We start from the raw sequence: 12,297 nt of genomic DNA, 5'->3' as shown, positions 1-12,297 counted from the left end.
GGATTTAAGTTTGTCTAGATAACCAAACGTTTAATATACTCAGAACATTAATATAACAGAAAAAAAGTTTTTATTTGGATTCCAAAGTCAAAGTAGCCAGCAGCATTGGATGCCATTTTCAGTACTAAGGACAGCCACAAGAAACAGTAAGGTTAGTGCATTCTAAAAGTGACAGTACTTAGTTTGCTGGTTGTAAATCACCTAGGATGAGCAGGGTAGTGTGTGTATTGGGACTCACAGCAAAACACATTTACACACATACACACGAACATGCACGCACACACATACACACGTACATACACGCACAAACGCGCGCGTGCACACACACACACACACACACACACACACACACATACTCGCACACGTATACACGTAACCACTATAAGTAAAGAACATATCACATAGTTGGCCATAGTAAAACCCCTTTGAAATGCTGACATACTTGTTGCACCGTCAAACAGCGCCCCTTGCGATGCGTGTTGGTGATGCAGGCCTTGCCACCAGGGGGTTACCAAAGGTCAGGGCAATGACATCCACGTGCCTAAATTCACATGATATTCACGTGCCTAAAAGTCTACACTAGCGGGACCGGTCTCAGATACACAAGTTACTATAAACTGCCAGCGTCTTGACATCAACCAAGCTCAAGTTGCATCAACTGAAGTGGTCACGGCCAGACCAGGTGGGCGTGGAAACGTTACTAAGGTTTTCCTGTAAACCCTGTTAAGGTAACGTTACACCTTGGTTACACGTACATGTATGATTTAATTACCTTCGCCAAGAATTGGAGAAGGTTATGTTTTCCTGGCCGTGTGTGTGTCTGTGTGTCTGACAACAGCATAACTCAAGAAGGCTTAGATGGCTTATCTTGATATTTGGTAGGTGGGTAGGTCTTGATGAGAGCTCGAACTGATTAGATTTTGGGCCTCCTGGCGGCTTGTTATGATATTGCAGCTGAACTTCCGGTTTTGATATCTCAGGATCCAGACATGCTAGGGTGACGAAATTTGGTTGGTAGGTAGCTCTTGTGCTGGGGAAGAAGTGACCTGAGTTTAATCCTCCTAGCGGCTTGCTCTGGAACTGCAGGGCTATCTGTTTTAAAATATTCAAAAGAGGATAACTCAAGAACCGGTTGACGGATCGTCGTGATTTTTGGTATGTAGGTAACTTACGTGATGCTTGATATAATTATGTGACAATTATGCAAATATGGATGTGATTTGCATAATTTATAGGGAAATTCTATAAATCAGCTGCATTCCATGATAGGACTATTGAAGCTTGTGACATTGGTAATTGAGAAGCAGAGAAACACAGACAAATATTGATTATGTAAATGAGGACTTAATTTGCATAATTAATGAGAAAATGTTATAATTCTGTAGTGGTAACTGGAATTTCATACTCATGGTATTTGAAAGTTCGGTGAAGGTAAACATCATTAAACATAATGTATTCAAATCAGGACCTTATTTGCATAATTTATGAGGAAATGATAGAATGGCACTGTTTGTTAACATAAGACTGTCTTTTGGTTGATAATATGATAAAGTGATACAATTCATGGAAATGGGGATCCTATTTGCACAATCAGGGGGAATAATCTATAATTTGTCAGCCATAAAGATTAACATCATTTGGCGAAGGTATGAGATCGGGGAACTCTAGTTTTTAATATTCCAGCTCAGTGTGTTGGGAGATTCTTCCTTCGTATCGACGTATTATACTAAGGATTTAATTATGGCTTCACCATATTGTTTTCTCTGATGTTTCTCCTTCTCCTGCCATTTTTAAAAAATGGATTCAGCTTCTTCATTTTGGGGCCTAAGGATCTGAAATTTGGTATGGAGGTACAGTGGGCAAATACCCTTAGGCGTTTTTTAAATTTTTGCGATACAGGCTTTTAGAATGGTTTTATTTGAGTTTTTTGGCTGTATTATAGCAAATGTATTACTGTGTCAGTGGGCAGTGTTAACCACATTTGGCATGAGTCATCACAATGGAATGCAGGGCATCAACCAATAGGCATGCAGCTTTCCTCTCTTCTTCTTGCTGATTGGCTGTTGGGATTTAACTTGATTAACACCTGCACAGACCATTTCCACCTGCACAGAGCATTTCTTGCTGATTGGCTGTTGGGATTTAACTTGATTAACACCTGCACAGACCATTTCCATACTGACAGTATGTCTGTATTCAAGTGTTTTGGTAGGTATTTCAAGCTTTCCTGCTCCAGCATTGGAATGCGGGGCATGAACGTTTTTTTTTTTTTTTAATCAACAGTTTGCATTATGCAATTAAAAATCCTAACCAATAATGTAGGGAATAGCTAGCCAACTGTTGTAGTCTTAGTTGTATGTTACTTCATATTATAGTTATATCAATGTAAAGCATTGTTTTCCCTTGTGTTTCTCATTCTTTCCCTGCCATGTCGTAAAATGTGGTGAAGCCATCGCTGTATTTGCTCCAAAGCAAATATTGGCCTTTCTAGTTCGCAAAGCATTTCCACCCAACTGGTGACATCATGGTGATGTGACTAACATACTGACTTTCAGTATTACGTAAAGTTAGCGTTATATATTCTATATGGACTATATACTATACATAACGTGATAGTAAAATGTCGGTTTACAACAGGTGATTTGGTAAGTATACTTCTTTTGGCCATACATTTAATGAATGAATGAATGATTTAGACCTTTATTGTACACACATACCTACTCATGGGTTCAAAGTACATGTCACAACAAAAGAATATAATACAATTAACGTTACATATATACAATATCATGAGTAACTATAACTGAGTAAATTCCTCTCGTCAATTTAGTTTGTTAACTGTTACTTCTTACTTCATATTGCCTAATTATTGGGACTAGTATAGGGTCATCCTGTCTTTCACACAAGGCCTAATAAGCAATCGATACATAGCTCACTCTTGGTCTCTCAACATATTCTCTCTGGGGATACCATAAGAAAGACAGCAGCATACATTTTACATTGCATCAAAGGCTAATTTGATATGCCCTTGGATTTACAAACTGACTTCCAAGCTTTTGTAACTTTTTTTCAGACTGTCAGAAGAAGAAGATGATGCAGGGACTTAGACACAGTTTCGTGCTTCTTGTGGCGATCCTGGTATCCCAGAAGGCCGCAGGGCTCGGACGGAGTCGTGGCGGCCCGTTCCGTGCCATGTTTCCCAGGGTGCACCACGATATCCAGCCCGGTCAGGACTACGGAGACCCGCTCTTCCTCACTCCTTATTTGGAACAGGGCATGGCGGAGAAAGGTAGGTGAAGGGTCAGGGGTTATGGCACAAAAGTCAAGGGTAGGTCAAGGGCCAGAGGCCATGGGGCATAGTAGAAAAATGTAGGTCATGGGTTAAATTGGATGCACTAGTTGTGGGGCATGACAGATTGACAGGTCAAGTGCCAGAGGGTATGAGGCATGACAGAAATAGGTCATGGGTCAAAGGTATGAGCCATGACAGCAATGGTTAGGTCATGGGTCAAAGGTATGAGGCATGACAGCGATGGTTAGGTCATGGTGTGACGGTGTAGCCAAATGCATCTCTTATGATGTGGTATAACCTGATCTTGAGAATGTCTGACTCTCTTTGTTCACAGCCCGAACGCTGAGTGAGGTGAACCTCCCAAACACGACAGTCAACAGCTACTCCGGCTACCTGACTGTCAACAAAACCGACAGCAGTAATCTCTTCTTCTGGTTCTTCCCTGCACTGGTCAGTCTCAATCATATTTGCAGCTTCTGCTTTATATGTGCTTTAATTTGTATGCCGGTCTCCGAAAGAGCAAAGACCTATAAGATCTGTGTGTCGGCTGTGAGTAAAAGACTATGTAAAAGAGTCTCTTTACTCAGTAACTTACAAACCTGATGAAACTATTCACGGACATTTCCCTTTTCTGTCCCCGCCAGTCTGACCCAGAGAATGCTCCCGTGCTGCTGTGGCTTGAGGGAGGGCCGGGTGCAACGTCCATGTACGGAGTCTTCACCGAGACGGGGCCATTCTACATCACTCAGGACGCTCAGTGTGAGTTAATAGTACAATTTTGGCGACGTCTCAGGGAGGAGCCTAATGGTACAGCATGGTGTACAATTCGCAACAATTCTAGGAATCGTACAGTGACTACAGTCATTTTGTCCATGTAGGAATGGAATGTCCACAGGCATGTCTCTGACCCACATCTATGCCCACATTCCTGGAAACCTTTAAAGACCTCTCTGCCCCGGATGCCTTACTTTCTATGACCCCGGGGCTCGTTCACTATACACTCAGGGGAGGAGTGCACTGTATCTGTCTAGGTACCAAGTCTTCCTCAATACCATTATATCATGGCAGTGTCATGCAAACAATAACCCTAACAGCAACCACCGTCCCCACGGCAATGTATGTTTTCATTGCCAGTCTTGTTGTACTTACACTGCAGGTGTCTATCCAGCTAGTCTGGGTGCGATCTTAAGGCTTAACCAAGGCTCTCATAATCTGACTCCTTTGAATTTGGTAACCTAGGATAAAGATGGCACGGTTTTTGGTATGCACCGAGGCTACTATTTCTGACACCACAAGGCCAAGTCATAACAACTAAAATTAAACTATAGCTTAATTGGCATCCATCTTTAATGGCCTGTTCTAGCTAGCAAGGAGGTTTAAACCTTCTTGGTTCTAGCTACAATCATTATAGTGAAGGGCTAATCAGATTTTCGTCAAAATTATTCAATTTATTGTTAATCAATGTAAAACTGAAATGCATGGGCCATTGTACTTTATAAGGCCTCTGTTTTGGGTAAGAGTCTGAAAACTGCTTGTTTTGCAGTGATGAATAAAAAGGTGACCTGGGCTTCAGCATACTCCATGCTGTACATAGACAATCCTGTAAGTATTCCAGAGCTGCTAAACAAACAAACAAACAAACAAACACGCCAAACAGCAGTTACTCAAGCAACTGGATATGATTTTGGAAACGTCCACTAGCTTTCGTCAGTGACTGACTCTATTAACCCTAACCCTAACCCCGTCACTTACGAAAGCTAGTGGATACTACCTGAAACGTCTCCAAAATCATATCTCCAGACGTTTCCAAAATCATATCCAGTTGCTTGAGTATCTGCTTTTTGGCGTATCTTATTACCTGGATTTCTAACCTTCATTGACGTAAACAAACAAACAAACAGACAAACGGCAATAACAGTGAGTAGGTGTTCAGCATACATGTACATGTAGACCACAATCATCACATAATGAGAGCAGAACATCTGGTCCAATACTTCAGGCCTTGAAATTAACTTTTCTTCCTATTGTCCCAGCACTGTCCCCAAAATAGATTTCAACTGTCCTGAACTATTTTTCTGTTGTCCCAAAAATGTCCCAAAGTGTCTTTTTAGTTTAAATTTTAATGGTCAGTTGCCATTGAAGACTATTAACTTTCCAACTTTGCAGGTGGGCACAGGGTTCAGCTTCACCAAGTCTGATGCTGGATTCGCCACAAACCAGGGAGAAGTTGCAGATAACCTGTACAAGTAAGCTGTGGCAGGCAGATGATGCATGTGTGAGAAATATAGAATACAACACGGTGTATTCCGTATCGCCCAAGGTACCAGCCCGACTGCGAGTCGGATCCCTGGAGGGAGATCTAACCCACGGGAGGGCTGGGACCGAGGGTCATGCGGAATACACCGTGTTGTATTCTATTTATGTCATACCCACCCAAGAAAACACGCTTTTCCATGCAAAATGAGTGAAAACTTGGTGTCCCTAAACCCCCCAAAAATGCAACAACAACATCAATTCCAATGTCCGAATTCTGTATTCGAATTTTGCCAGACATTGTGTGAACCAATAGGATACAAGATTATCATTAACCTTTTCATACCTAAGGCCCCCATAAGCAATACAAATTTTTGGTGCCAAATGGCTACTTCAGCAGCATTAAATATTGTCTGTAAAAGTTCTGATTCAGATGTTCACACTTTACAGTGCGTTGCTTCAGTTTTACCAGATCTACACTGATTTCCACAAGAATGACTTCTATATCACCGGAGAGGTAAGGCTGGTGTGAGCTTGTGTTTCTTCCTGTCGCCTAAAAATATACTGTTTGACATCTTTGATTTTCTAATTGATTTCTTACAACCATCCACTGTGTTTCTGAATCTAAAGTGACGAGGTTTGACATTTGTTTTGATCCAAGTCCTATGCAGGGAAGTATGTTCCGGCGCTGAGCTACAAGATCCACATGGAAAACCCGACAGCCAAGTTCAAGATCAACTTTAAAGGCATGGCCATCGGAGATGGTCTGTGTGATCCGATAAATGTAAGGTCCTTAAAACATCCATGACAAAATTCACGACAGTCATTCTTTCTCTGAGGTTTATTTATTTATGAAGATTTACCACATATGTAGAAGGATTGACATAACAGGTGACCATCACCTCTTCAAAGATGTCTGAACCCTGAGATCAGACTGTAAGGTTTGAACCACTCACACTGGGAAGCACCCCAGACAGGCCTGCTCTTTTTAATAAGCGCACTTCGGTCTTACACGTGCTCACTTACGTACCTATCATCAATTTCCTATTTGAAAGGATAACCCTAACTGAAGCTAGGTTCTCATTTCCACCTGAGTCGAGTGAGAAAATAGTGCCTTTCCCATGAACCTTCTTATTTAGAATGATTGATAAGTATTCAGAAAGTAGCACATTTCTCTGTGATTATTGAAAAAAGATTTTCACTCACTCAGCTCCGCATGCCCCTCCCAGGGGCCGTAGCGTCTCTGCATACGGCCCTCCAGGTCTGCCTGTCTCTGGCTGCCACCCAGGCGGTGGTGATGTCCAGTCTCTGGCTGCCACCCAGGCGGTGGTGATGTCCAGTCTCTGGCTGCCACCCAGGCGGTGGTGATGTCCAATCCTGCAGCCTGGAGGTCGGTGGTCAGCAGGTCCGTCCAGGTGTGCCTCGGTCTCCCTCTACAAAGAGTTTGATCACCAATAATTGATCATCAATACTTTCTCTATCCTGCAGCAATACCCAGCCCTGCCAGCCTTCCTGTATAACACAGGCTTGTGTGATGAAAATCAGGCTAAAGTAGTCAGCGCTGCTGTGACTTTGATGCAGAAACTGATCAGTGACATGCAGTACATGGAAGCCTTTAAGGTAAGTCACAAAAACATGCGGGTGTGTTCCCCGACTTTCTTATGTTCAAACTTAGGGTTGTCGAAATCTGTATCAGTATAGTCGGTATAACCGCCCTTCAACATAACACACCAGCTTCTGTATCTGTATAGCCGGTATAACTGCCCTTCAGCGTAACACACCAGCTTCTGTATCTGTAAGCCGGTATAACTGCCCTTCAGCGTAACACACTAGCTTCTGTATCTGTATAGCCGGTATAACTGCCCTTCAGCGTAACACACCAGCTTCTGTATCTGTATAGCCGGTATAACCGCCCTTCGGCGTAACACACCAGCTTATATATCAGTATACCCTTCTGTGTCTGTACAGCTGGTATAAATCTGTCCTTTGTAACACCCTAGGACGATGTCCTATTGAACTCCTTTACAACATTGGTGTGAGTTTGTGTGTATGTTTGTCTGTAGTCTTACCTCTCTTGTTGGTTATTTTTAGACGTTTGATGAACTCCTGAATGGCGACGTATATCCGTACCCTTCCTACTTCTACAACATCACCGGTGGGACCAACTACTTCAACTACCTCAGGACTGTGGTAAGTGCCAGGATTTACAGATGTCTTAGTTAAGGGCCTTCGTTCGTCATAAAGACGCAAGTTCTGGGAATTTGTCTAATTTAAGACAGTAGCATATTTCAGTGCAGTCAAGATTGTAACAGCTTGAAGACAGTAGAAACCAGGAAGAAGAATAGACTGATCCTGATTGAACGCATTGAACCTGTTCTATTTTGAACACATTGAGCAAATTCAGCGTGGGAAATGTAAAAGCAGAAAAATGAGTTCATGTCTGCTTGATAAAGACTCCTGGTTTTACCGGTGAAACTGAACTTCAAGGACGTTCTTTTATTCTTGTATTTGTTTCCAATTTCCACATGTCTGTATAAAGCGAGAATTTTAAGACAAAGTGTGCTTCATCCTCTACACAGTTACCATGTCCTTATATGATATTTCTGTAGGAGCCTCCTGAACAGGAGTACTTTTGGAAGTACCTGGCCAGACCTGAGGTCAGGAAGGCCATCCATGTCGGTAACCTTACCTTCCATGACGGGTCAGAGGTCGAGAAACACCTGCTGAGTGATGTCATGAAGTCTGTTGCACCCTGGGTAGCTACCATTATGGAGAACTACAAGGTATAGTAACAGTGGGGGGTTTATAGGCGCTACCAACTGACCCGGCCGTAGGGTCTAGACCTTTTTGGCCGAGTGGTTAGAGCGTCGACGTGTGGCCCGGGGGCTGTGGGTTCGAGCCCGGCCTGGGTCCAGGGTTTTTTTATCTGTTTCTGCTGGCTCCTCCTGTTACTTACTTGAGTGAGTGGTTCCCACACCGGCATTGGGAGTTCTGGCAAAGAGTGCCGCTCCAGGGATGTCGAATTCGGAAGATTCGAGGACGAATCTTGTAAAGAAAAGGGGGAGTAGTGTAACTGAGCACGTCGGCAGAATGTACTGCGCCTGTGCAAAACCAGTGCACAGCCCTTTGGCAGGTACTGTTGATTATGAAGGAATTTCCAACAGTCAAAACGTTGTGGGTAGCCACTGTATTAGTCAGCTGGTTTGTTACTACGAACAACAATGCCCTGCCAGGGCGAGCCTACATCGTCTCACTACAGACAAAATGGGCGGGAGAGAGCCATAGAGTTGTTTGTTAAATGTTGTCTCCTTGAAGCATTAATTTATACACTGTGGCTGTTCAGGTGTTGATATACAACGGCCAGTTGGATGTGATTGTTGCTGGGCCACTGACGGAAAACTTCCTGTGGAGCCTTCCCTGGTCCGGACTGCAGCAGTATCAGAAGTCGGACAGGACTGTGTGGAAGATTAACCCTTCAGACACCGAGGTGGCCGGCTTCGTCAGACAGGTCGGAAACTTCTACCAGGTGAGATCTTTTAACCCTTTCATAAATGGTTTATTGGTCAATCAGTACCCGTGCAATCGCAGCCTTCATAGGGCTGAATTGATGCAGGGTTTACAATCAATAATCACAAACATGATACACACATATTTCTTGAACACATTTTTGTGGAACTGTTGCACGGGTCTGTGCAGCTGCCATTTGGGGCCACCAGGTGACCTCAACACAACTTTCCCTAACCCTAACTTACAGAAAATTTGTAGCAAAATGTTAGGGATACATAGCCTAAGTGTCAGCCTTGCAAACTTTCGTCCGCTCCCCAAGATGCGGACGAAAGCTAACAAGGCTGACACTCAGGCTAAGGGACACATGTGTACTATTGAGAGTCATGGACTGAAGATCCACATTCAAGTTTTTTCCGTGCTGTTTCCTTTGCAGGTGATTGTCAAGGGTGGGGGCCATATTCTTCCTTTCGACCAACCAGAGCGCGCCTTTGACATGATTGACAGATTTGTGTCAGGCAGAGGTTTCCAATGACAGCCTGGGGACCAATCAGAAAAGAGCTCTCACATGATTGATGTTTTCTTGAGGAGAAATACTTTATAATGACAATTTTCAAAAGTCTTCAATCAAATATATACACATGTTGACATAAAATTACGATGAATGTCATTATTTTAGTGCACAAACCTGCTGTTTTGAAATAAAGGCAAGAATTACAGATTATTGACAGAGATAAGGAGTGAAGTACTCTTTCTGGCTTGTGTGTGTGTGCGTCTGTATTTGTGTGTGCATGCCTATATATATAGAGAGGTATCATTTCTTGTTTAACAAGTTTTATGATGTCAAAATTTAAAAATGTAGGATCCTTGTTTTTTTTTCTGTCTGGCTTGTTTTTTTTCCGCCATATCGCATTAGATTTGAAGTCTGCGAAGGATGTCATCCATAAAATGTAACGTTACTTGCTGTGACCTTATGTGTAATCTTTGGTCTAAAGCCTGACTTCTTGCTCCAGGCAAGAGTTGACCTCCGTCTTGGATACGTCATGAGCAGTTGAACAAGTTTTTCCTCTGATTCTACAACACCGGTGACGTGGTCCCTCAAAATAGACCCGGGTCATTACGGGGTAGGGCGAAAACACTTCAGATTTCGACGAAAACCCAATTAAATCCTCATTATATATTCACACTCATGACGTATGTGGAAACAACAGAAGCTGTCAACCAATGGGCAAAGGTCTTGTTCTCATAAAAAGTATCGGGGATTCCCTATCTTCTTCCCCGACACTGTGTCGTCTCAAGACTATATCCAAAAGTCCTTAGAGTAATCTTCAGTCGCTGTGGGCCAGTGCTGCATACAACTGGGACGCAGCTTGATTGTTAGGGGTTGTTTATGACGACCCTTGCTTAATTGTTCTTCAGCTGATCGTTTCTTAACTGTTGTTGTATAGAATGAGTACAGATAAGCTGATGAACGGCGATCTGGCGCCGGTGTATGTGGACCGGCGGCCCCGTGTTCGCAGGGCGGCGGTACAGGCAGCCTGCGCCGTAGGGCTGGTCCTGGTGATCACGGGACTGGTCATGGTGGCTCTGCAGAACTGGCGACTCAGACAACGTCTCGATCTGCTAGAATCGTCGAACGAGGAACGTTTCGCGGCGAACGAGGAACGGTTCGACCAGCTCTTGGAGCGAGTGGCTTCGTTGGAAGGCCTGGCTGATCATGAAGACAAATCGTTCGGCGACAACGATAGCAAGGAGAAAACCGAGGTAAGCTGTGGTCCGCGTGTGGCGTGACAGTAGAGTGTTCGGCTCAGACTGAAAGAGGTCCCGGGTTCGAATCCTGCCCGATGCCACCGATCTTTGTGCCCTTCGGAAAGGCACTTTACACGACTTTCCTCGCTTCACTCAGGTGTAAATGAATACCTGGCTTCGGTTAGGGACGTCCCTCGGATAGGACGTTAGATGGAGGTCCCGTGTTTGGGTAGAGCCACACCCCACGCACGTAAAAGAACCCACCACACGTATCGAAAAGAATACAATGCCAAAATCAAACAAAAAAGACGAAAATGTACACAATGAAGTTGAAGGGTAGATTATTCGCCTAGCCATACCCTGTGCCATTTCTTCAACCTTCATGACCACGTAGATTTCATAATGAAAGCAACTTTTTTTGCTAAATTGTTTTTTATTCTCACGCTTGTATCCGTTTTGGGGATGGCATCCATATAATCAACATGGCTTAACTTAGCCGCGGGCAGTAAATAAAATCTTAATGTTCTTTTGAAATTACTTCCAGCCCGCCCACTCTGACCTCCTGCAGCTGCCCGTACCGCCCGATACGAGTACCGCGAACCGCCGTAGGGCAAAGAGAGCTGCCAACGCCCTGACTGTTCCACTTGGAGGTACACATCTTTCCTATTATATATTCTATTCTATTCTATTCTATTCTATTCTATTCTACTATTTTTATTTAATAAACCGTGAGTGTGTTGGAAGAATGAGTTCCTGTATAAGGCGTCTGATCTTATGGGATAAAAATTATCGATTTTAGAAGTTGTATTGGAATGATATTATTACCTTCGCCAAGAATTGGAGAAGGTTATGTTTTCCTGGCCGTGTGTGTGTCTGTCTGTCTGTCAACAGCATATCTCGAGAAAGCTTGGATGGATTATATTGATATTTCGTAGGTGGGTAGGTCTTGATGAGAGCTCGAACTGATTAGATTTTGGAGCCCCTGGCGACTTGTTATGGTACTGCAGCTGAACTTCCGGTTTTGATATCTCATGATCTAGACAGGCTAGGGTAACGAAATTTGGATGGTAGGTAGCTCTTGTGCTGGGGATGAAGTGACGTGATTTTGGGCCCTGCAGGGCTATTTGTTTGAAAATATTCAAAAGAGGATAACTCAAGAACCGGTTGACGGATCGTCGTGATTTTTGGTTTGTAGGTAGCTTACGTGATGCTTGATATGATTATGTGACAATTATACAAATATGGATGTGATTAATCATAAAGTGATGTAATTCATGGAAATGAGGATCCTATTTGCACAATCAGGGGGAATAATCTATAATTTGTCAGTCATAATTAAAGATTAACATCATTTGGCGAAGGAATGAGATCGGGGAACTTTAGTTTTCTATTTTTATCATCTGTATCGGTATAGCCGGTATAACCACCCTTCGGCGTAACATACCAGCTTCGCAGGCACGCGGCGCGGCGGCAGCTGGCTACATTACACCGAACTACTT

At 43.4% G+C, this 12,297-nt stretch overlaps 2 protein-coding genes across 3 annotated transcripts in view; both read left to right on the top strand.

Annotated features, from left to right (window-relative positions):
- Positions 1-572: 572 nt before the first annotated feature.
- On the top strand, positions 573-9,776 carry LOC109464885 (probable serine carboxypeptidase CPVL). Of its 2 annotated transcripts, none has more exons than XM_019761982.1 (13): positions 573-682; positions 3,074-3,289; positions 3,627-3,742; positions 3,937-4,051; positions 4,836-4,894; positions 5,459-5,538; positions 5,996-6,062; positions 6,207-6,329; positions 7,034-7,165; positions 7,637-7,735; positions 8,155-8,328; positions 8,889-9,071; positions 9,486-9,776. In XM_019761982.1, the coding sequence occupies exons 2-13, from the start codon at positions 3,091-3,093 to the stop codon at positions 9,582-9,584; spliced, it is 1,446 nt and encodes a 481-aa protein (XP_019617541.1). In that variant the 5' UTR covers positions 573-682; positions 3,074-3,090; the 3' UTR covers positions 9,585-9,776. The 2 variants fall into 2 exon arrangements, with proteins under 2 accessions (XP_019617541.1, XP_019617542.1); XM_019761983.1 differs by having other exon boundaries at positions 573-728; positions 9,486-9,761.
- A 643-nt stretch (positions 9,777-10,419) lies between these two features.
- Positions 10,420-12,297, top strand: part of LOC109464875 (fibrinogen-like protein 1) — a 3,269-nt gene continuing 1,391 nt past the window's right edge. The window contains exons 1-2 of the mRNA XM_019761965.1: positions 10,420-10,813; positions 11,343-11,448. Of these exons, the coding sequence (XP_019617524.1) occupies positions 10,499-10,813; positions 11,343-11,448 (421 nt within the window). The 5' untranslated portion in view covers positions 10,420-10,498. The remainder of the gene's footprint in view (positions 10,814-11,342; positions 11,449-12,297) is intronic.

This window comes from Branchiostoma belcheri, unplaced genomic scaffold (assembly GCF_001625305.1).
Source record: "Branchiostoma belcheri isolate BF01 breed outbred unplaced genomic scaffold, Haploidv18h27 scaffold142, whole genome shotgun sequence".
NCBI classification, from domain to species: Eukaryota; Metazoa; Chordata; class Leptocardii; order Amphioxiformes; family Branchiostomatidae; genus Branchiostoma; species Branchiostoma belcheri.
This window is presented reverse-complemented; position numbering and strand designations above follow the sequence as displayed.